General features: G+C 38.7%; 1 protein-coding gene across 10 annotated transcripts in view; it reads right to left on the bottom strand.

The window, feature by feature from the left end:
* FGGY (FGGY carbohydrate kinase domain containing) overlaps positions 1-26,328 on the bottom strand; it is a 301,140-nt gene that overhangs the window by 20,983 nt on the left and 253,829 nt on the right. For 3 of the 10 annotated variants that reach the window (XM_041127624.1, XM_030031897.1, XM_041127627.1), the window contains 7 exons: positions 25,831-25,938; positions 22,362-22,423; positions 17,313-17,460; positions 15,532-15,606; positions 12,019-12,076; positions 11,754-11,870; positions 8,364-8,458 (listed from right to left, as the gene is read on the bottom strand). In XM_041127624.1, the coding sequence (XP_040983558.1) occupies positions 8,364-8,458; positions 11,754-11,870; positions 12,019-12,076; positions 15,532-15,606; positions 17,313-17,460; positions 22,362-22,423; positions 25,831-25,938 (663 nt within the window). Of the gene's footprint in view, positions 1-8,363; positions 8,459-11,753; positions 11,875-12,018; positions 12,077-15,531; positions 15,607-17,312; positions 17,461-22,361; positions 22,424-25,830; positions 25,939-26,328 lie in introns of all 10 variants that reach the window. The other 7 variants (XR_003925914.1, XM_030031900.1, XM_030031898.1 and 4 more) reach the window with 7 other exon arrangements.

Below are 26,328 nucleotides of genomic sequence, written 5' to 3'. Positions count from 1 at the left end.
AACCAACTGCAAGAGCTCTAACAGCCTTTATCATTTCAAGATGCGTCATCTACCAGTGAACTGTGTGTCAGATTCCTGTTTGGGCTCTGATCCAGTAAAGTACTTCAGCACATGGGCAGTCCTGCTTATCTTCAACTGAGCTTCTTGCCTACTTGAAAGTTAGATGATGTACCTAAGTGCTTGATTGGATCAGGGCACTGGAGTAAACTGGTGTCACTCCTCTGAAATCCTGGAGCAATACTGATTTACATTAACTGAGAATTTTGCATTATGATTATGGACTAAGATCATCTGTCATTTCAGTAGCTATATGACCTGCTACAACAAACTTTGACATTTTCTTAGACAAGTTTTTACCTGTAATAATTTCAAGTGATATAAACCAACTACAAATCATCTAATGTGACAATGAACCAAACACTACTGTACAGCATGTACTGATCTGATAATACATCAAATGTATGACAACATATAGCATTAGACTTTGCACTCCACCAAGAACATTTAACAGCAACAGAGTTATTTCTCTCAACTCCAATATAAAAGGCAGCCAGCAGGATGATATCAAATGATGGCAGCTCAGCTTCTCCTAAAAGGACCTTGGGGACTCCAAGGAGATTTGTGTATCTCCACTTCCAACAGCATAGCAATGTGGAAATGTTAAAGTTAGTAAAGCAAACAGTCCTCAAATGAGAAGGGCAACAGATGTCAACCAGTATCACATGTCAGTAAACAGCAACAAGACAGAGGGTACTTTTCTTAGCACTTTTGTGAAAGCATCGTGCTATCAGCTACAGCCACATCTCAGCTGTTTGACTCTCTAAGTAGTAGTGCTTGTACGTGTGATTTAACTCCCACCAAGAGAGGATTTCCAACTATATGGAAATACTGTCCACTGAAGCCAGCTGAAAGAAAGTAAGAAATGCTTCTGCATATTTATTGCGGCTTGAAAAGTGAAAAAAAAAAAAAAAAAAAAAAAAAAAAATCACACTCTCAAAGTGATTGAAAGCTCATTCTGTGCTTGGCAGAGACAGACAAGCATTTATATTTCTCAGCTTTAATACAGAAGGATCATCCTTAGGGCAAAAGAGTAGTTGTGATTCATCCGTTTTTTACCCTTACTGCAAAGGCTTCTGACAGTAAGGCCAAAATATGCTAACTAAAAAGGCACTCTTTGTACAATAAACACTAGGCCACAAGGAACTGGACAGTGGCCATCAAATCACTGCCTTTTAATTTTTCTCTCTCATCTATATTTCTCTAAAGATTTCTGGTAAGAAGGCAGCTGACTCTATACAAAAGCCAGAGGCATTGCCAGTATCTTGGTGGTTTCATGCATGCCATATTGAATCTAACTTTATTACACAAGAGAAAAAACCCCTTTCAATTAGGCAAAGATGTATTTCAGTGTCAAAACACCAAGCAAAGAGGTAAAGGGATAGAGTTCTACTGCTGAGTCACTGCTTTGAGTCCAGGTCTGGTTAGCTGCAAATATACTCCACAGCCATTGAACATCTTAGCTGCTTACGTGGAAAAGAGTTTGGTTCTCAGCAAGCAGTAGAGTCCACATCATGAACTGTCCATGACATCCCTTGACAACTTTGCTGCCAGTTATAAGTGAGAGAACAACAAATGAATGGACTACGAAGATTCAGCTCTTTCACCATTAGAATACTCTCTCTAACAGTAGATATATAAGCTATGCACTGAAATTTAAAGTCATTTTTTAATGGAGCACATGTCCTGTCAATTGAGACTGATCATATACAATCCAGGAAGGAATTTTTTAAAAAATCACTTAGATGAAGAGGCCATATCCAGCCAATACACTACTCAGAAAAGCAAAAGCTGCCACCTAGCTTTGCCCAAGGATGGTATCCACTACAACTAGGGCTCAAACTCTACAGGTACAAATCTGGAGCTTTTGAAGAGAAGGCAGGCAAGATCACAGCACCTTAAAACACTCCTTGTGTACAGCATGGTGCGTAAGAACAACCATCTCCTTCCTCTGCCTTTCCAAAATCCTCTGATTAAGGGAACAGGAGAAAAAAAACCATCCCAACACGGCAGGAAGGCTTTTACTAAAAGGTGCATTAATTGGGTAAGGCAAGCCAACGAAATGATTAATTCACTGCTCTCCTTCAATATTATGTTTACACAAGTTGATTATAGCACTTAATTACTAATTCACCCTGCTCAAAAACAAGAGTGCTTTAAATCTTTAATGAGATGAGGGAAGGCAACATTCCCTAACTCAACAGGGAGAAGTCATTTTATTTCCTCTTTTGATTTCCCAAGTCATTACCATTTCTAAGGAAAAACTATCCCCTCCCTGATCTGTCACTTGGTTCTTGCTTTTGAAAATATGGAAATCAAGAAGACGCTTGTATTAATTTCAATCCATGACCTGACAGGTAATGCTTTGGAAGAGGAATAGAGGATCGGATCATCAACTGAAGCACATCCACTGAAATAAGTGGAACAAAATTACACCAGAGACTGCCTGATCCAGAAATGGAAATAACCGAATCCCCTCCAGTTCTGTCAGCAGAAATGTTGAATATGGCCCAGTACTATTTATGGGTGTTCTTATGACACGTTGTCTATTCACAATTGCCAGTTGGTCCATTACCAAGGTTGTGGACTAACCGTTGCACTGAAGAACTTCTTTACATTCATGACAGTCTGTAACATGTTCATTGTTAAGAGGCGGATACACAGCATATCTCGTGTTCTTCCTGGCTGATGTATATAAAACTTGTGTTTTCTGTGGGTTTTGCTTTTGATTTTATCCTCTATGCTATATCACCCAACAACTTCCTTAGTCAACGGAGAGGAGATGTCCATTAAATTAAGCATAACCAAGCAGTGCACAAACAAAACTCGTCCGAGTTCCTTTAGTACAAAGTTGTAAGTGAATCATTTCCCCTGCACCATCATAACTTCAAACCCCTGTTTGCAATATATCTCCCTCATAGTTACGGACTCTATGCCTGTTACCTTGAAGGTGAGCCAGGTGACCCTGATCCACATAGCTTCTAGGGCTGCTTCAGGGCTGTAAATTGTACCTACGGGGTACTTCAGTTGCTCAGCTGCTACAGCTGCTAAATAATTCAGCTAATCCACATTAGGTAATTACCTAACACCTCTTTCTATAGAATCCGGCTAATTTTTATATAACTCCAATCTGCTTTATAAAAACAATGAAAAAGCTTTTCCCTATCTTTTTGCAGGATATACCACCAACTTGCATAACAACCAAAACAAACGAAGAAAAGACTACACCTCCCTTAAAAGTCAATTTTATACCTGAAAAATCTTGTAGTCATGTAGACTCTTAATTTCTGGCTCAATGTTTTACACCAAAAATGATTACTGAAAGCTGATTACAGAAAGTTATCAGTAAAATGTATTATAGTAAATCATAGAAAGTTTCTTCTCTTCCGTATCAGCCAGTAACAATGACCTACATTAAGACAGCAAATCCAAAATAAATCTGGTAATCTGGTTTCATACAGGTAATTTTATTAATTGCTTTAATATGCAATTAAGGAATAGTCAGTGGGCTGCAGGATTTTATAAGGCAATAATCCTGTTCCCTGGTGTACAGCTTTGTCCCAAAGAGTAGGCTATCCAAAAAAAAAAAAAAAAAAGAGCTGGATGACTGCCAAATCAAACAGCACCTTCTTCCCATTTTCAATTACATACAAGTGAGGCAGAGTAACGAGGATATACTGGAAACTTTGACATTTATTTATTGAACATTTTTACTGAGAAGGAATTGCTGGCTTGCTAAACCGGAAACTATATTTTTACTACAGAAACAATCACATAGAAAACCAGGATCCTGCTGCTCAGCATGAAAGGAATGGCTAGAACCAATAAATTGACCCATCTAAGCCAGCAACATTAAGGTTATTTCATTCAGTGCAGCACGTATTTAAAAAACCAAAAATACAGTGTGTATTTCAAAAATCCTTATGTCATACTATTTTACACAGCACTGTCTTCTGTGACCCAGCCAGGTTGTGTTACAGCTCATAGGCACAACAATCAAGACACAACAAAACCACCAGAAGAAAAAGGGTGTAGCATTTGTACGGGCAAATTAAAAGATAACCCAAGTTGCAAGAAGAAATTCAGATTTTTCTCCCCTTTCCAGAGATTCTAGAGACTAAATAACCAAAAGATGAAATGTGGAAGAACTCACCACACTGCATGTTCTTTTCTCTTTTTGGATAGACCAATTGTTTTAATTCAGTTTTACCACAGAGGAGAAAAATGCAGGGAGAGTAAATGAAGAGGAAAATAGGGAAGTCAACATTCTTTGAAGCAACAACATATGGTGACCAGGCAGGAGAGATGGAGGTTATAAATCTTTCCTTGATAGAATTACCTAAAGATGAAATTACAGCTTCAGGGGGCTTGAGCTTTAAAACACACTAGATTCTAGCAAATTAACCTGTATGGTTACAAATTTTGCAATAACCTTCATTTCCAATGCTTCTTTGTAAAGGCTTAGCATACTGAGAATTTTGGTACCAATACAGATGTGGTCAATAGAAAGCATGAAAACCTTTACTCCACAAATCACTCAAAATACAAATAAAAAGATATGAAAATTAAGAATTAGAACAAAATGCTGCATCCTGCAAATAGTCACTGTTGTAGTATAGAAAGGGAAAAGAGACAGGAGGTACACTGGCGCTTGTTTCTTTTGTGAAAAGAAACTTATTTAGGAATACCAAATGATAGAGGAAAAGCTCTTTAGTGTTCCAGCCACTATGACCAACTGCCCAAGAAAGCGAAGGGTGAGAATCCTGTTGTCTCACGTACACTTCTGACTGGGTTCATCATACAGCGATATGTAGGTAAGCTGCCTGTCCTTGGAAAAAACATCCTCCAGTGTGTCTCTGAAGCAGATACTTCCCCATTTCCAAATCCCAACGACGGAATGCCACAGGACTAGGCATCGGGATAGTACAGGAGTATGAGAGTAACAGCAACCACCACAGCCACATACTTTACCCCTAAGGAAATACCATCCAAATCCAATGCATTTCTTAACCATTAAGCTAAATAAAGCCTAACTCTAATTACTATATAAGGTTACCATAGAGTCAGGTCTTCCCTAGATGACCCGTCTCTTCTTTCCTGTCTTGAAAACTGATGCCCTGGTAGACTTTAAGGATCTTTTCTGCGTGTCCAGATTTTCAGAGTGAAGAGCAGACTGCCGGAGCCGTGGATCTGACTTGGTTGCCCCATGCCCCAAACCCCTACATTGACGGAATGCACGAGCAGGTCAACTCTTACATGTAATGCACGTTACAACCCCAAAGCATCAGATTTAGCATGCAGACACAAGAACAGCCCTGCTCCGTAGGCTCACCAGCTCCCTGAAGCATCGCTCAACCGTGCACATACTACACAGCACACATGCACGTACTTCCATACGACATTCCCTAGCAGAAGCCTGGCAGCACTACTGCTACTGCTAATCACTTGTGGGTTTCACGTGCCTGTTCAGCAACCAGTCCTTTTGTCAGCAGAGCATGCTGAAGCTGGACTAAGATTATCAGAAGTGATTTTGAGGAATCCTGGCTTTGGGTGCTATTTCCAAGCTGTCCTAAAGATGCTCGAGTTTTAGAAAACGGAGAACAGCCAACCCATGAAAACCAGAGAGCTTTTAAATGTTTTGATTTTGACATTGAGTGGAAATGTCCAAAAATCATTCTGAGAAATGTGACCAGTCACTGGGACAAATACAGTAAAAATTCCCCTTCAAACAACCATAGACATAAGGAAAGAGGTTATTGGTAAAAACCCCTCAATTTTCTCCTTTACTATTAGACTGAGCAAACAAAGAGCTTTGGAAAGCACAATAATTAAGCACAAACCATCTATTAGAGGACAGGTAACAACCTCTGTTATTTGCAAAGACTAAAACAATGCTGAATGTTTGCAGCAGCACCTCTAAGAAAGGTTTGTTTTGGAAGATGTGTTAGAAAAATAAATTTAAGAGAAGGTTATTGAACTGCAATGCTAGATATGCATTTACGCCTTCCCAACCCCCAAAAGACATTTATTCAGTTTCTCGTTTCTTGATCCCATGTAGCTGAATTGTTTTTAAAGTATTTTCACATTATCTAACATATTTGCTCCATGATACAACTGGTATTGCCACAGGTGGCACCTCTTTGATGACAATCTTCTGAACACACACAAAGCCAAAACACTTAGAGGGTGCTTTCTTCACACTGCAGATACGTTGTGGCATCCTGGATAGGATTCAGGGCCTCACCTGGCTCCCAGTGATCACCACAGGCAGTAGGATGGAAAGAAACATGCTACAAACGCCCAGTGGGATGTATAATAGCAGTAGTTTCCAAACTACTTTCCCCTTTTCTGTTTCAGAGATATCCCAGGGAAGCCCATGGGCTTGACCTGTAACTCAGTGAAACAAAAGGAAACTCCTGCTGACTAGCAAAGCCCTTGGAACCAGACCTTGCACAAACAGCTGCTGAAGCACTGGAAAAGGCAGAGGCTGCGTTTGGGAAACCAGACTCCTTATGCAGTGCTGAGGCACCGGATTGCAATTTGTATTTATTCTTTTTCTTTATGTGCTTGTGTTAACTTACTTGATTCAAGCAGAAATGGGAAGGGAGCATAAGGAGTCATGAAGTCCGGCTCCTGACAGTCACAGGTAAGCCCTTAGGAGAAGTTTGCTCCAGGAAGACCCACAGAACCTGCACTGTATTTATGACAAGCCAAAAACCATTCCAAAGAGGCCGGTACCTCCTGACATATCATAACAGTAAAAGAGCACACACTTTTAAAATTAAAAAGTCTGTGACATGGCTGGTTCAAAGGATCTAGTTTCACTCAGTAAGATTTCTGAAGGAGTGTGCTATGCCGGCTGACATATATGTACCTATGTATAAAATATACATATCTGTTCTGACATTATTGAATATGCTTCTGAAATATTTTTATATATATGGGCAGGGTTAAAAACTAAAGGTAAATTAATACACCGAAATTGTATAAAAACACATCACAGAAAATTTTGCAGCATTAGATTTTTCTAATGGTTATGAAGACAGACTTAATCAGTTTTGAGATGTTCAGTTATTGCATAGTAGTGGAAAGCATCTTAAACTTGGAATGAAATATCTATGTATTTGAAGGCAGAAGATTAACAGAAGAGTAAGAATTAAATACAGAGTGCTGTCACCAAAAGTTGCTACTGAAATTACATTTATCCAAACAAGTTCTCCTTACAAGCACTAGAATTATTAAATACATATATATATATTGTCCTTATATATTTGTTGCAATAGGATTAATTTTAATGGAAAAATTCTTACGAAACTGCTCTTCCTGCTAAGCTACATAGCACTGTGGAATATTCACATTTCAAGATTTCACATTTGGAAAAATGCCAAACACGGCCCAGTTCCTTAGCTTATGTTGAGCTCTTTATTGATTCCAGTAGAACTGCATCAATTTAACTAGGTTAAGAAGCTGACCTCCTTATTCAGAAAATACATTCAGATAAGTTTTTGTGCAAAATTTCATCTACAAATACCTGTGCCTGATGTTATTATAACGAAAAGTGTATCTAGGGAGCGTCCTGATAAATAATTTTGTCCAACTGGATGCAGCGTACTGTTTAGTGTCCTTGTGTAGCATGAGGAGAGGACACGTCTTATACTAGTGGATTTGCCAGGTGGGAAAACAGATATGATTTTGGGTATTCAGACCCTTCTTTGGGTTTCTGTATACTACTGTTGTTTATATAAATGCAGCTAAGTCATGCTTTGGCTGATCCACTGAACATAAAAGCCTTACTGCTACTTTTACAACTGTTAATGGACTGAAATAACATGAATAAACATGAAGTTCCATCCTCATTATTGACTCTGCATTCACTGTGGGCAAGACAAGAGGTATAGGTGTGTCATTTTTTACTGCATAAATAGTGCTATGTTGTTTCTTATGTTTAACATTCCTTAATATGAAGGAAGGAAAGTAGGACAAATATAACTGAGATGAAAGTGTGACCTTCTTGCAGGATCAGAGCCTTGCCAAATTCCCTCTTTTGTCTATAAAATTATATGGCCTAACTTCATAGACAGCAGCTTCTACCTGCATGTCCCTACAGTCAAAAGACAAATAATCTTCAATACACCTAAATAACATACGGAGTTAAAAAGAGGGTGGAGAGAAAGTGATGCTGGCTCTCGTCCGGCTGTGCAGAAGGTACAAACTTTTCCACTTGAATTAAAGTCTGTGCATGGTGCCAAATGTCAAAGTGTAAAACGCATTAAAACTGGAAAAAAAAAAAATCAGGTACTGCATACCTGTATAGATACAAAATCCCCAGAAGCACAAGCTCCAAGAATAGCAGCACCCACCAAAACAGACTCCACTTCTTTGGACAGGACAACAGGCTTGCCTATACAAGAAAAAGCCATGCATCTGTTAGGAAGAATATAGCAGTACTGCACTAGCGGCACAATAAATAATTAAAGCAAAAAAGACAAAGAAAAAAGGAATCAAAAAGGACTAAACCATGTTCACAACTCCATTCAGAGCTACAGTCTACTGTAGATTAATGTAAATCTCTCTGCTTTGTGGTTCCAGGCTCCAAGACAAATGCAGAATTTAAATAAAACAATTTCAGCAAAATATTAATGCAGAACATAAAGTATACAAAGAATAAACCCCCAGACACTGGCTATTTATCTCAAAGGGCTTGGTATAAACCTGTTACCCACACCCTCCAAACCCACGTGCCTATTAAAAGTTGACCTCGAGGGGAAAACAGGGTGGTATCCTTTTTGTTTCTTTTGCAACAAACAAAAAAAAGATTGTTTGTGTTTGTTTTTAAATATATAGACAACAAAGCCAGTCTGGTTTTGCTGGGAGACATGAAAATATGACTAGCAAACGTTCACAAGCTAGGTATGAAATAATAAGAGAAATCTTGTCTTCCAAATTGTGCGAGATACTCGACAACAATATTAAAACACTGGAAAAACAAACAAACAAACAAACAAACAAACTCATTATCTATTCTGAAGTAGGATTAAAAATTATTGTTTCATCACCCATGGGTACTATTACGAATATACTTTCCCTCAGTTCACACAAAGTTTTCTAAGACCTGTATTACTAGTGTAAAAACAGCAGGAAAAAGACTAATAAACAAATAAAAATTGGCCTGCTTTCTTAATCCTCCTTAAAAATCTAAAACAATAGCGTAAGTCTAAATACTTTTCTAGCTGCACTTCAGATGCTTATCCTCAGTAAGCCAAAAAATTTAATATTCCTACAGTATTTGGCATGTGTCTAAATTTCCATTACTGAGATAATTTCATTCAATGAATGATGATGCAAACACAGTGGTGGGAGGAGGGCTTCCTTCTGTGAATAGCTTCAATGATATTATGCCCCAAAAAATGCTGCTCCTGAGAGCCAACTGTAAGATTAGAAGGAGTTGAAATTTGGAGGAAGATCTGAAGTGAGCCATGAACAACTCCTATGGAGGAAAAGGCAAATCCACACTTTTCAAAATGAGAAATACAATTATTAATATGAGAAAAAATTATTGATACAAAGCAAATTCACCTTGCACCCCAGGCATCCAGTTACATTATGCTAACCTTGCCCTGTTCCACCAGCGTAAAGCTCCTTACAACCATCTTTCAGTGAGTGACACAAAGGTGCCACAGTGGTCTTTATGCCATTTCTTCCTACAGTTAGCAGAGGCAGAGTGATGGGGAAAGAAAGCGGATACAGTGAGACCTTGTTTTTGACTGCTGGAGTGACTACTAACAGCAAACGAGCGTAATTACAGCATCCCTTAAATTTCTCTGACCAAACAAATCCACCTTGAAAACATTAGTGTAGGATCAATCACCTGAGCATTCCTCCGGTTCAGATGGACCACAGCTCAGGACTTGGGACAACTTAGAACAGAAAATCTAAAACTCAAGCTTACAGCTACACGGCTCTTTGCCAGGCCTTGAAGCAGTAAGCAATTTTCAGCGTGCTCTAAAATTTACTGCACATTTCCCGCATCATCAGAGTGAATACAGAATTCTTACCAGGCAAACAAAAAGATCAAGATACTTTTTAAGTGGCCTGCGAAATTATCTATTGGATGTCTGCATGGCTGAGTCATGGGCATTTGCAGCTAACAATAATATATTCAGATTTTTTTCTTTTCGGGAAAGAATGGGGGATTGATTCTGGAATGTTAGTTATTTTATCTGATAGGCTCTAATGAGTTCAACATAACCAAGAGCATTTCAGTTAGATGAACTCTGACATCCCTTGTCAGTCATTGATTTTACAAATGGGGGAGAACTCCAGACTGCAAAAAGGCCTTTTTGTACTGAATTGTACTTGGCCATTAGTTACAGTCAAAGAACTTCTGATTACATTTTAATCAGAATACCTTTTCACAGATCTTTTATTTTACACATCATGAGCCAGCATCCCAACTCTACACATAGCTGAAATTCACCTAAAACATTTCAGTTATATAAGGAAAGGCACAGACTTGACAACAGCATTTTTCACAAACAGAAAGTATCACTTTGACTACAATGTATTTAGTGAATTTTAAGGTCAATAGGCATTATGCTTTTTGCTTCTCCATTTCTGTTTTCATCTCAGGTAAGTACATAAGCATATTTTCATCTTCCCTGCTGCATCAAGGTTATGAAGTGTGGTTTGATGTTAGGGCAAGTCAGATCTCCAGACCAAATACCCCAAATCTGAGCCTTAAACTTTATTCATGACAGCTCAACTGCTCTTAATTGGAAATACACCCAAACCACAAATCATTCAAAGTTTCTCTGAAGTCTTTTACACTAAATTTTGTTATTTTTTAAAGTATATTCAACTGACTCACAGGTGTGCTAAGATGTCCAACACACACAGGCTTAAAGGAGACCAAAAATACCACGCAAGCCTGAGACCTCCTCTTGTAATGAACCACATACCCAGGACCTTCCACCCATCGGGAATTCTACAAAACCAAACGCAACACCATGCAGCAGCAAGGATCCAGAAATTGTCCCCTAAACCATATTAACGATACAGACATGGAAGCAATTCAGAAAAGAATTGTTCTATATAATGGATACAGTGCCCAGCATGAGCAGGAAGTGTCAGAAGTCCAACAGAATTCAAATAGGAAGAAGCTAATAGAGGTTTTAGTAAAACACATCTTATACAAACCATGCTCACAAAATGTAGTGGGCATTATCCTCACCTAACTAGCAGCTTGTAATCTGACTGAATGGAATAATTTCTATGGAACGTTTAGAATAATTTTTAAAAATCTGATAGTGAGAAACATCTCTGACATGTAATTTATACACATTGGTTTTAAAAATTCCATGCAAGGTTTTTATATTTATTCTATTGCACTTCCTTAAAAAACCTGTAAGTCTAAGATCTGCAGATTGGAAACCATGCCGAAGGTCTCTCCTGAAGTCCATTTTCTAACAATATGAAGTATGGAGCTTTGTTTGCACCGCATCTCTGCGTTATTCAAATGTCTTTAAATTTCAGGAAATTCAGTCTTGCAGGAAGTAACATTTCATTACACACTTTTTGGCCAACCAGCAAAATAAGAGTTCTATATAAAGAAAGTATTTATTTTTCCAAAGACAAAGTATTTAGCCACCTAAAATAAAGTAGTTTACACTTCTTTCCCCACACTTCCTCTAACTTACCAGTAATGTCAGCGTGCATCTGCACAAAGAGAGGGTTCTTGCTCAGCCCACCGCACAGAAACAGCGTGTTGATATGATGCCCTGCAGCCTGCATAGTTTCCAAAATATGTCTTGTTCCTAACTTCAAAAAGGGGGGGGGGGGGGGGGAAAACAAAACAGATGAGCACAGGAGAGCAGCCACAGGAACAGATCTTAAAGCACAATTTGCTAAAAAGAATACTACTACTAACTGCCCCTACCAGTAACCCGAGGGCTGGGAACAGACCTGCAGGGGTATGGCCTCTGCTTAGCTTCCAGCCAGTAACAGGCATTGTAATTAAGAACTAGAAAAATCAAACAGATGGCACAAAGAATTGGGAAGTACATGGGCACAGCATATTGCAGTAAACATCCTGGGGCTGGCTGAAGAAGCGAAGACATACCAGTACACAATAACACAGGGAAATGGGGCTTTCAGGGAAGTACCGACAAGGGTGAAGACAGGCATTATGAGAAGACACAGAAATGGGCACCAGGAAAAACTGATGGCAGTGATAAGCAGCTGTTTGTGACCAAGCGCAGCAGAGTACGGAAAACATTTCCAGATCTGGAACTAAAACCTACGTGGCAAAGACATCCCCACCAAAAACTTCTATTTACTTTGTATAACAGCATCTGAAAATCACTCTCAGTAAAGAGATTTCAATTCTGAAGCCAAATAGCAGAACACAACAAAAAAAGGAGCAAATAAAAACCTGTATTTTCTGTCTTTTCAGCAAAAAGGAAAACCTGAAGAATTTTGTATTGGCTTAACTATTTCTCTTGGCCTTTGCCCTATGCAAAAGAAAACGTTCCATTTCATGCCTGGATTAATTGAAACATCTAAAATGTAGGCATATTTTTGTACTTTTCATTTACAGTCTCCATTCTGAGAAACTCAAATTAGAACAGCTCAGAGTTCCGCTCTGCGAATGATGAAAGCAAATGCTTTGCCATTTAAAAAAAATCATTTCTCTTTTTGTTTGCTTTGCTTGCCTCCAACTACTCACTGAAGTCAACCTTCTCTCTCTGTCCTCTTGCAAGAACATTTTCCATTTCTTTGACAAACTATTTGCCTAAAAATAATTCCCAGCTCTTTATAATACCTTGGAAGTTAATTTCGAAGCTCAGACTTGACAAAATGCCCAATTCAAGCCAAAATTTTGCCCAAGCTGACTCTTTGTAGGTAGATTCCCCACAAAACACAACCTGGTCAAGATTTTCACGAACTGTCATTTAAGTCTTCTTTATGCTACACTGCAAGTTCATTAAGAGGTCTGCAGCCTGCAATAAACCCCTCTTCAAATAAAAGCTACTGAAAATTGAAGCTAGCAGTGCTTCATCAGACTGGAGACGTTTTACTATGAATGACTGGCACCACTCTGGATAGGCCTTCAAATGTATTTTGGTTTTTCAGGCAAGCGGTTATGAGGAACTTTAGCAGCCGCAACACCAGCTGACTAAATCCATCGCTTCCCTATTGACACAGAGGGCTAATTTCCAAATCACACAGCCACCATTTTAATTATGGAAAAATAAACTGCTCTAAAAAGAGTCTGTCTCCTCAGAACGGGCTTGACGGCCACAATTATATCTCTGATCATGTTCTCATCTGTCTAACTGTTGCATTGCATTTTGCAATGAATAGTTAAAAGGATATTCTCTTTCACTACTTCTGAAATTCAAATTTATTAACAACTTCTCTCACAACATACACACGTCAAAGACCCTGAGAAAGAACATGCTGTGAAAATTATTTTGTGTTTACCTGCCTGGAAAATTGTATTCACATAGCAATTTAAATTAAAGCCAGACTTATTTCACTGGGGGGGGGGGGGGGGGGGGAACTAATTTAATCCTGGATTGGAGAAAATGCAAATTGAGGGGCTTCAAATGCAAATTTTATATAAAAAGAAAAAAGCGTCTCCTGCTGAAAAGAAAACTACAGATTAACATTCTGTGGGCAGGCCTACACTTTTTACAAGATTTTTCCTTAGGTTTAAAGTCTATCTTGCATCCATTGAAGACAGCTAATGGTACAGGATTGGGGCTGTCCTGAATGAGAACTGTTTTCTTCAACAAAAGTGAAGCTAAAATTGGGAGTGATGGAGTATGGGAGGAAAACTAAATTTCCAAGGTATCACATTAGCAGTTAGTAAATATAGCAAGTCAAAAACAAGCCTGCTCTGTCTACTTTTTAGTTACTGTTTCAATAGCTTTTTAAGAATTTCCGTTAACTTACAATGAAAGGTACGGTATGGCCTTTTTATATTAAATCTCACAATCAGTGCAACTAGCTAACAAAAAGATATGCAGATGCTGAATTTAGTGTTCAGCACAGTAGTTGCGTTTTACAATAAAATTTGAGTTGTATCATATAATGAGATAATAGGTGACTTTCCCAGGATTTCCAGCAGAGAACGTTTCCACTTCGTTAGCACGATACAATAACAGAGCACCTGTTCGATACTGGAAAGTTTCTTTCAGGGGGCAGTATCAGTCGCTGGCATTGTTTAAACTCTCCTAAACATTCTTATTTAAATGGTGGGATTACACTGAAGCATCAGGTATAACCAAGCTACATTCATCTTAAAAAGGATTAAAACTCACAACAATGAATTCCAGGCTGAGGTTAAGTTCTCCTTATTTGCTGAGGAGGGAGGGTTAACACATAAGATGTACAATTCACAGTAAATTTACAGCAGCCGCCCACCCTCTATATCCCAGATGGCTGACCCAGCCTAGCAAAGTTGTTGTTTAACCAGTAGAGGAGTTTGGAAGTTTTCCAACTGAACAGAGTTTTGTCAGGAAAACTCCCCAATTCATCAAACTGTTAATGTTTTGCAAAAACACCTCAAGTTCAACAAACTTTAGGGAAAAAAAAAAAAAAAATCAGAAAAAGGATGTCAAAGGAATACCAGTTTCAGTCACCAGAGCCTGGGGACAGCACACCCCATTGAAAATACCCTGCACCACGGTTTCAAAACAACTTCTTTGACCCAGGTTGTCACTTCAAAATAGAACTTCTTGTGAACTGGAAATCCTGGGTTCCAGAGAAAATTAGGGCAGAAACAAAAGTATTCCAATAAAATTACCCATCTCTGCACGTTAGCAAACATCGAGGACATTTTCATAAAGACAGTCCCGCTGCTTTAAACAGAAACACAGCCACAGGTTGGAAATGCTACACACGAGACAACCGCTTGCCTTGCAGCAGGGAAACCGAGGGAGGAGTGAGATCTGGTCTGTTCGGTCTGTAGCGTTATGAACTGAATCCCAGACCCACTCCAACTCGCTGTGGTACAGAGTTCTGACTCATCTAACAGGCAAGCAGGGGAAATCCATGGATTTAGGAACAATCTGAAGCTGAGGCATTTTAGGGGAGTGCAAGTTCCTTCATACAACTGCCAAAGCTTTTTTTTTCCACTCTCTCAGCTTCCCTCTAGACAGCCCATGATGTTAACACTGCCCCATATAGTATCAGCCTCTTTCCTCACATCTGCACTAGAGGCAAAATCTCCATTTACAGAATTGCAATAAGGAGAAAACTTTTTAGGGGAACATTTTCTCCACAGTCTGTGTCGATTATCCTACAGTAGGGAGTAGTCACCAATGTGGGTAAACAATATCTTGCTCCTTTAAGAGGTCCATTAAGTGAATTCATCTATTATTAGAAATCTGTTTAGCAGAAGGGAATGATCAGTCTGCCACAGAACATGAGACAATTCATTTATTCTTTTATGCACTTAAAATGGCTTACAGCAATGGCTTGAATCGTGGCCAAGTAGATAAGGGCAAGTTCATCCAGACCCCGAGACAATGTTAGTCCAACAACCTGTGCAAAGATCAAAAAGAAAACGTACAAATCCAGCCAAAGTAAAACTCTATTATTTTCTACGGTTTCTTGTTGTAACAAGTTTTAAGTGCTAATTCTAAGTCCTGCTTTTGTGAGCTGCACACATAATGTTATGTTAAACATGTTATTCCTGATCTGGGGAAGAACCGCATAAATTGTTCTTGCCCTTGCAAAGAAATAAAGAACAAACGGCATATTGTATGGGATTAGAGATAGATTAACTCTGACAGTTTTATGTTATGACTCAGATATTGCTTGTGAATGTATTTAATGTAATAATATGAAAATGCTATTACATAAAAATAACTTTTTAAAAGCATTTCTCCCCCTTCCTTCCAAGCACCCTAACACTGAAACACAATTAATAATTAAAGACTATATCTTAACCTCCTTTACTCTGACATAAATCAATACTGCACTGTAGTTACTCTGGATTAGTATCAGCATAGGCAACAGCTGAATGCAGCCATAACTGTGGCAGAAAAAATGTGTTGCTATTACCAGTATTTGCATACAGCCATCATACCAAGGAAATTCTGATTCTGCTGCAGCATATAATTCTTTTATAAAATAATACATGTATTATTAGGACCCCCAAATATATGAGCCATCTCTGTTTTTTTTTTTTTAATTGTTTCCTTCGTTTGTGGTCTAAAACGTGTTGCAGTGCTTACGCCTACCCTTTCCTATCTGAACCTCAAATACAGCAGATATTGGTGTTGGTGACTAGCTTGAGACGCTGACTTCAAGGACAATATGACATTTTGAAGTACATTTTTGCATTAATCACCAGGTATTTTGATATCATCAAATTATACCCTTATGATATTCTTCAGTTATAGTTCTGCACAGTAACTTCCTGGCTTGTGACCTAGCCGATCTACCGCCATGAAGTTCAGTGAAGAGAAACATCCAAACATTTAAAGATGGGCTGAAAACCTCCCCAGCAGAGGTTCTCTGGTCAGCTTCCAAACGCTGCTCTTTCTGGTCCCAGATTGCAACGTTCTGAAAATTTCTTTGTACAGAACACAGTATTTCAATCCCATTAAGTTCCAAAAGTAGCCTTTTTAAAACCACAAGCCAGAATCAAATCAGGTTTACCTTTCAACAAAGAGGTATGAAGCACCATGGTTGCATAGTTCCAATCATGAGAGCATCTATGCCCATTTTTAACAATAAGCAGAGGGGCTTTTCAGTTTCTGTTGAAATTTACTACCCAACAACTCTAATACAGCACGTTTACTGAACATTTATCTGTTTAAATCAAGCAATCTCTCCTCAATATATTTCATTCCTTTCCCAGATAGGCATAACTAAATTTGTGTTGAAATTCAGTGCAACAGATATGCAAAATTCGGTAGACAGGTGAGTTAACAACAGCAAGCGCTGCTAGTCAGTGCTCTGAAATGTGATCCCTAGGAAAGATACTGGGACACACACAAAACTCCTCATATTTTTAGAAAATAAATGTGGCTGTAGTGATATCTCAACTACAATAATCTCTGGTTTTCTACTGAAACATTAGCACACTTCAAAATGCAGCAAGAAACCCAAATCCTATGGGACAGTTTAAATAGCTAAGGAGGAGTATGCTCAAAATTGAAAAAAGCTCCTTCCAAGTTTTGGGTTTTTTTTTTTTTTTTACCCTGTATTGACCTTTTTGCAAAGACAAGGCTGTTTCTTACCATGCCCTTTAGTGTCAGATCTGTTAAGGGAGATCTGTTACCATGGAAATCTGGCCAAACATGTAAATCAACAGTGAGGAAACCCACAGGCAAAGATTTCTTAATCAGATCCAGGTGACTGTTCAAGTATGTATATATACTGTGAGCACTAGAAGAAAAACAAGTTGGAAAAAGAGTGGGGGAGGTTATTCATCAAACATAAAACATTTGTACTACCATCAAATGCAGAAAACTCATCAAAGAATGGCAAATCCCAAATCTAAAACAAAGGGGGAGAAAGGCAAAGACGACTGCTTGCCAAACTCATGGCATTGCAGAGTGCAGGCAGCGGGGATGTCTATCTGCACATCCATTCAACAGGCCATGTGAATTCCTCAGTTTCGCAGGATGAGGGAAGATAATGGCACTTTGTGGTCTTCAGTTTGTACGTTTACTCCTACGGGTCTCTAGACAAGCCAGAGCTGTTTGACATTTTGGGTGCTCCTGATGCTTGTCTCTAACAGAAAGGTGCTGGCATGTGAAAGAGAAAGCTAGAGAAAAGAAAGCTGCAAGAGGGGAATAAGGAGGATTCCAGGCAGAAATGAAAATCAAATTCCTTTACAAATGTTTAAAAATTTCTTTGATTAATCAATAGCACTGGACTTACAGCTTTCCTTTTTTAAACCATAATTATTTCAGTATGTGTTATGATTAAAATGCAGCACTAAGGGTGGAGGAGAGAAAGCAAGTGGCTGCTATTTTAGGGAGGAGGCAAACATGGGCCTAAATATGATTGTATCTAAGTTCAGATACTACACCCAACTCCACAATATCCAACGGAGTTTTTCCTGGACCAAGAGTAGTCTTAGGACTAACGGTGAATTCTTCAGTGCTTTGGCTCGCAATGACTCTAGTGACATTCCATTTAAAAAATGTTGCAATTATGCTCAGAATATTTTTTCAAACACTCATACTATCATGAACAGATTCATATATATTTTTCAACTCCTCCGAAATCTCCAAATGGGGCATTTAATTCTAGACATGTGGGTCAATAATAGCATCTAACCCTAATTACAATTGATTAGTCATTGTCTCATCCACTGTAGACCCAAACAGTGATATTCATTTAGCCTCTACATGTATATTCAATTGTGCACTAATGAGATCCCTAAGGGAATTTGGCATATGCTTTACTAGTTTGACTTCTGACCTGCTAGCAGCTGTATATTTATACTTTGCATTCAACCATTCAGCTGCATGTTTTTTCAATTATACCTTACCATGTGTATGCTATCAGAGGATATCATTCAAAATGAAGTACACTTGGAAGACATTAAAATAACTAATTCACATCATTATTCACGTACTTTAAAATGTACTTTATGTGTCTTCCTGGACCTTAATTATGATAATTTTGAGGTCACAATCATTTTTTCCCCCTTGTTGTAAAAGTGGCCCTGTTTTCTACATCCCTGAAGACTGCACTATAAGCAGTAAATGCTAAGGACAGAGTCATTTTATTTCCAGTCTAAATCGTGGCTTGACTGTTGGGAAGCAAAAGAAAGGAAAGCTTCACTCAACCACAGACCTACCAGACATCCCAGCTTCTATCTAATCTCCATCCTGCTTGATTACTCTCACAAGGATTAGCCATTCCTGCAGCTCTGACAGAACACAAGGACTGTACAAAAGAGCCTAAAGTTCAGCCAACTATGCTTAAGACCCTCAAAACCTTGGAATTACAATTTTTTTTCCACACCTTTTACTTTTTTTTTGCCTACATATAGATATGGGTTCAAGGCACTACATTTGGACTGAGTGACTGGCAAAATCCTTCAAACACTTGCCAGTTCCAGTTTCTACCATGTGTGTGTTATATGTAGTATTACACTACCAGCTCTCTGGAGCTTTTTCTATTTGGTTCTATGAGAAAGTATCAGTAGCAGCTGGATCTGACTTGCAGAGTTAAGCACAAGCTATTGCTATTAAAAAGGAACTATGTTGAAAATGGAGAACAAGAAATCAATGCAAGTTTGTCCAGGGTTATGTTCATATTAGGGACATAACTTCAAAAAGCAACAAAAGGTTGGTATTTAATCTGTTCAGGAATCCTGGAAGATGCCAGCAGGTGTCTTTGAGGAAAATAATCTAAAAATTTGAGATTTCTAAATCTAAAAAAAAGGGCTCTGAAACATCTAGAGGTACAGACAACTGCCAAATATGATCATTATGTTCTGCTTGGAAGATCCCCAAATTGCTGATAGATAATGTGTGTGTGTGTCACTTCACCGCTTTTTTTCATCTCTTTAGATGGGGAAATGGCATTGAGAAGTGAAGGAAGGGAAATTCTGTCCTAAAACGTAGTGCTTCACGAAGTGCCAAAGGGCATATAATCTTTGCTGTCAGTTAGACACTTCTTTCCTCCAGAAGATTAGAAACTGTGATTCTACGAAACAGAAGTATTTAAACTTTATAGCATAAATGATCATATTACTTCTTTTTTTTTTAATTTCCTATTCTAGTCTACCTATACAGGGTTTAATGTATCAGTGTTGGCTAGATGTCAGACCTACACAATATATAGATTGAAGACCAAAGTGCTATATACAGAGCAATTTCTGCAACTCACTGAACTGCATGAAAAAACCCAAGGTTTGCTGCCCACAGAGTATGCCTATTAGTTAGGCCAAATGCTAAATTTACAGCTGTCCAGACAATCCTCACATAATTCAACCCTCTCCACTTCCAGTAAAAGAAGGGAAAAGAGAACATCGGAATAGTACTGGGAGGGTTGCACAACACTGGTCTTCAGCACAAGTGGTCAGTAGAAGCTGGTTTCTGGCAAGTCTGCCTAAGCCGCTCATGCCCTAACAAGTTACCACAAACTACTGAAACAGTGATAAATGCAGCTTGCAAACTCTTGCTCCTGGTAGAGGCAAAGGAACAGAAGTCTACACAGTAAGCTTCTGAGATCAGCTGCTCAGCAGGCAGTTTGCCATCGCCAAACCTACTTATTAGCAGCGTTAGGGGCCTGGGAGAAAGCAAAGACAGGTTTAGGAAGGTAGAAGTAGGTGATAGGCAGCAGCAAGTAAAAGGCACAGATTTGTGCCCTCAGATGTTTTTTAATGATCCAGACATGCACGTGCTTTTTGTCTACTACAAAACCAGCTTAACTCTTCACAGTGTTGCACCTAGCATGGGAAGTAAAGGTAATATGCAATTGCACGTGTAAGTACGACATTCTCATTTTGTTTTCTTTCGGTGACCATTTGCAATGGCTGAACAAATTCCTACACCCACACAGAGAATACACTAAACATAATAAACCAGATGCTCTGAAATATTCCACTGAGATTTCCAGGCAAATAATTTACCATCATCACCAACAATCCCCCAAAACAATACACTATGTTCTTATTAAGTATATGACTTAATGTAAGTAAACACATAATCCAAAGCTTGGGCCAACACTGTTCACTAAAAAAATGCCTCACACTCATATAGCAACTGCTACTAGTCCCTATGATAAGGCTGAAGCTTGTGCTCCATGTGTAGGAAGAAATGAAGAAATACGGAGAAAAATTCAGTTCTAATTGCAAAGTTCCTGATTTTTGTTTGTTCAAATCAAATTCTTTAACAAATATGTGAGAACTACAGGGAGAAAGGGGATGGGGGAATTAATAATTGTTTACTAAATGTAGAGCAATCCAAACATTTCATTACGAGAGTAATATCTAGAAAGCATTATAAAACCACCATTGAGCAAATTAACTTTATAAAATATTATCATCCTTTTTATAAAATACTATAACCTTTTTTATCAATGCTATCCTCCACAGTTTTACTAACTGCAGGAGACTCAAATCCAAATTTATGACACCATACACTCAGATAACATGGAGTTCTATTCCCGATAGTCTGTATTTAGTGTCCTGTTCACATAGGACAAAATTTTGGAAAAAATCCCAGATCAATCCTTATTCCAAACATACACAAATGCATTTATTTCCTGATTTCCTTTTTTTAAAGAACAACCAAGAGAATTCTAGGAAGCATGAATATTTCATACTGAATGAAGTCCAATACATTTCTGGGAATCCTGGTCAAGTTCTTAACAAACAAGTAAGGCATTGGGCACTACAAAGCATGGAAGGGTCATCCAGAGAAACCAGGTAGCTTTATACACCCAGGGAAGACTGAAAATAACTGTATAACTCCATGTGCTTAATACATCTATCTATCAGGACTGACCCTTGCCTTTTAGACCAGAGTGATAAACTGAAGATAAAATGCCAAGTTTGCTGTTTTTAATCTAAGGAGGAAAAAGAAATTAAAAGAGAATCAAATTTTCATCCAATGTGCCTAACTGTTCAGCTAAGATCTCTCTGGGAGTGATGTGAACCATCTTAGAAGGAATCCAAGCCAAAATAGCTTGAGGAAGTCCAGATCTGACAGAATTGTCTGGACTGTCTTCATCCACTTCTAAAGCAGACCAAACTAAGATTCCACATCGCACACAGCCTCCCGCTCAAGGAATCCTGGAGTTACCTCTGATTCACTCCTACGTCTTAAGTTTTGTCTGAAAATTCCTCCTGGGTTTCTCTGTTCTATTTGTGCTGCCATGCAGGAGTTTTTCATACAGCGGCTATACCTTCCTTTAGATGACTGTTCCAAAAATACTGAGTAATATATTCCTAATTAAGCTGTATCTCATCCTTGGAGCTTAATAGTGTCACCTACAAATTAAGACACATCATTAGCCCAAGGCATAAAGGTCTGCTGAACAGGGCTGATGCTATGGTATCAAGAAATACCCTGGGCTGGATATAAAAGAGGTTGAAAAGCAGAAAGTTAGTATCACCACTTAGATACCTCAAAGGTATCTGAGGGGAGTTTAAAGCTTTCGTCTTTGAGCAATCACCTGGCAAGCCTTTGTAAATAGTTCCAACCCACTATCAGACTGTTAATTCCCCTGTTTCAGAATAAGGATACAACCGTGGAATTCTGCACTGGTGGGAATACAGAATTTATAAGGCAGGTATGTGATAAAGGAATAAGAACAGTGACCTGGCTGCAGCTTTTGACTGTAATTCCGGGAAGGCGACATGACCTTGGACCACATGATCTATCTGAAAAAGAGAAAAGCAACATTTTGGGGACGATTACATCTTAAAAATTCAGTCCTGGAAAAAGGTAATACAGTGTCATAACTTTAAAAAGACAAGGGGGCTTCTAAATTACTCACGAGATGTTAAGTCCTAGTCCTAGTGAAGCCAATGACAAAACTCCCACTGACATTACTGGATTCAGGATTTGGCTTAAAAGCAGTACGAAAAAACCAACCAATGCTGCACCAAAAATAAGCAAAATGCTAAGCATGCAGCTCCTCAGTCAGAAGAGCAAGCCAAAAAGATGACTTTTTTCCTGTCCAACACTACCTGAGAACATGTCCTCTAGCCTCTCCCATTCTCTTGCATGCATATCCTCATTGGAATTCTACCAGGACCATCTTCTTGGCCCAAATCCCTACATCTTTCTGTATCACACTGCTATAATAAAACACAAGGTGTGTTGTCATCCTGATAGATGCTCCATACGTTCATTGCAGGAAACAAAATGTATACCCTGACAAGCAATTATTGCTATAAAAAAAGATCAATATAGGCTCTGTCTTATACTAAATTTATAGATCAGCTTGTCCTTTCACTCCGGAGTGGCTACCATTACTCACAAAACAAAGTACCAGGTAGAATAACACGGGCTTTTAAGACAATAATTCAGCAGGTTTTGTGGCCTCTTGGTAATATCCCATCAGAGGTGAGAGTAAAAGCTAAGGAGGCAAAACTAGAGCTACTCAAGAGCACTGAGTATATTTGGCAATACCTATTGGCAGCAAACCACATTAAGTATTTAATCTTTAACAGCATGAGTCTAGTCTTTAACCAGTGTAGGAAAACATATAATGAAGCATACACATCTGAACATGGCAATAAAAGCAATGCATGGCTGTTCTTTCCAAGATTTGCATCAAAGCCAACACTCAAACATGTGCATGCATTAGAAACAAAGCTCAGGCCTAAAATTTGCAATCTTGCATAATCTCTTTAGAACATAGAGGCAGCTTATAAATTCAGAAATAAATCTATAAATAAATATCACATATACGTGTGTGCTATGAAAACACTTTACACAAAAATGTTACAGAAGTTATGAAGTTAGATATTTAAATGCCCTTAATTCAAGACATGGCCACATGAGGGTTTCATCTAGAAACCCTTTTCTGCTATTCTTTATTTTACAGTTTGTAATGATGTCATGCCATCCTTTGTCTCTGTTGTGCAATATCTTTCTTCCTATAAATTTTGAAAATCCAATGCAAAAGCCCATCTAATACACAAACAAACAAGCTTTTTCAAAACAAGTGGAGTTCTTAATTCTTCATTTGGACTCTATCTGAACTAGTTTTCAAAATCCAACAGACTTTTTTCACAGCTGTATCAATAAAAAAATTAATTAGAGATTTTTAAAGGGAAATGTATCAGTTTTACTTTTAAGTAGTTCAACAGACTGTTCAAATTTCATGAAGAGAATTCACCTTTGGGCATAGATCAAGCAATGAAAAGAATCCCAAAACATGTCAATTTTTTTGTTTTCAGAAAGCTTCAAGTATGAGAAAGCAGGATCTTTAAAATCACAAAGATAATGAATGCAAACTATCCTCCACACAGTGCACATACACTGTTTCCTCCTATGGCTCCCTATGTGTTTTCTGTATGTACAACCTCAAGAAAACCACATGAGATATTCTAAGAATGTTTTAATAAGACAGCCTCCCTAATATACCTAAGAGTACTTAGAGCTGATTCTTGCTATGGGTCCTAACAAGACCATGCATTTTTTCCAGCAATTTCTTTAATGACTCAGGAATGTCTTGTTCTCTGCTACTGGAATGGAAAGGATTTTTAAAATCATCTTTCTGAAATGCCCCAGCTCTCATGGTACATTTTAAGTGGGGAACCACACTGAGCCAGCCAACAAAAAACACTGACTTGCTGTATCCTCTCTACAACTTAGTTAAGTGTCTTTACCCGCTTTGGATTAAGCACATAGAGACTTCCCCTCTCAAAAGTGTTCTTACAAAGAAACACACAAGATTTGCCATTTTCCTTTTAAAGGGGTGATGTTATGAGCAGTAATTCGATTTTACTTCTGGTTGTAGCAGTTACCTACAAAACAGGACACTTTGGTTCTAGCCCCATCTTGACTTGAAAAATTTAAAGCACACGCATCCCACCTGCTGCAAGAGCACTACAGCCATGAGGCTAAAGATGGGTTGGAGATGGGATGGGAAGCAGAGGCTGCAGGAGAGGAAGAGGGATGACTCTCCCACTGAAGCTGTGACACCGTACAGAGAGGAATGTCGGATTCACATGGCCAAGGAGAGAGCACAGGAGGGAACTCCAATTCATAGCTCAGCGCTTAGGGTGTGTCTGGGCTTCCTGATCCAGGAGTATTTCTGTTTCTCATTCAGTGACTGTTCCATCTGGAATGTATAAATGCAGTGATGCCCCAATCTACTACTTCCTGGACATGTACTCCGATCACTAGGCTTTTAAAAAGGTGGGTGGTGCTAGGTCTGAGTAAGAGAGCAATTATGCCTGCAATTTGTGAAAGACCAAACCCACCTGTATGTTTGGTGAGCTTACAGAGAACACCCACAGGACTGGGCCCGCCTCCTGTAGTTTCCCAAGAGGAGCTTCCACCTCACCCCTAAGGGCAGTCAGGATTTCTACACACTGAGCAGGGAGACACACAGGCAGCTTTAGAAGTTTCCAGGGTTAAGCAGCCACTAAGGTCTTGCTGACACTTTTGGACTCAAGCCTAAATACTGTTTTATACAGCTAGCCTTTCTTTAAATTTGATATCACTGTTTTAGTTCTGACTGCCTCCCTATAAATAAGAAAATTAATTTTTAGAGAATGCAGTCTGGTTTTAATTTTTATTGATAAATTAAATTAACCTAATATAGTTACGACTCTTCGCACTCAAGGAGAGAATTGAGGTGACAATATATGCAGCATCTATCTAGACAGGATAACATGTTAATATATTACTATTCTGTCCATACAATACATCTTTCATTTATGCCCATCAGTGAGCACAATTGTTCTATATAACACAATGTGTATCATTTTCTTTATCTCAAAGTCTATCTCAGCCTCCCGCTAAAATAAAGAATGAATGCCTATTTGCCTGTAAAATAATAACAATAATCATCACCACCATCACAAAAGGAGGAGATGCCCTTAGCACTCTGCCCCATATATAATCCCCTATCGGTATGCAAATGAACAGTTTGTAAGAGACAAAACAATCAACTAATTGGTTACTGCTTTCAGCAGCATGGTATCTCTTATGATCTTACGGAGGTGTTTCAGGCAGAGCTCTGCCTGAATTGACAGTGAAACTATCCCGAATGACAGCACTTATGGCAGACCTCCCACCTTGGAGTCTGTTTGTGTCTCCGAACACTTACCAGTTTTCCTGTAGCACTCTGACCTCCCTCATTCAACCACAATCCAGGCACCATTGCAGAGAAATAAGGTCCCCAAACACCAGGCACAAAAATGGGTGTTTCACTGACCTGGAAAAGCAAGAGAAAGCTCTAATGAATCAAACTACTTGTCAAAGTAGGTACTTCACAACAAATGTTTGGCAGCTATTAGAGTCCAATACTGAAAATTATTCCTGTTCCTCTACTGGAGTTACCAACATGAGTGGAGATGTATAGGTAGAGATTTACTCTAAGAAGAAGGTGGAGAAATATCCCCCATTTGCATCATTTTTAGATGATGTGACGCAGCTGCAGCTACTGATTGCACAACTGTCCCCACTCACTCCCATTTACAGAACAGCTGGGTCTGGCCATGCAGAAAGTAAGAAATTTCAGGAACAGGAACTGCGTTTTACAGGGAGAGAGAAACTGCCTCATTTCTGCAGAAGAACACCTTCCTTAGAATGAACAGTTGGATAC

This window comes from Aquila chrysaetos, chromosome 12 (assembly GCF_900496995.4).
Source record: "Aquila chrysaetos chrysaetos chromosome 12, bAquChr1.4, whole genome shotgun sequence".
NCBI classification, from domain to species: domain Eukaryota; kingdom Metazoa; phylum Chordata; class Aves; order Accipitriformes; family Accipitridae; genus Aquila; species Aquila chrysaetos.
Note: the sequence above shows the minus strand (reverse complement) of the source record. Positions and strands in the feature narration are given on the sequence as shown.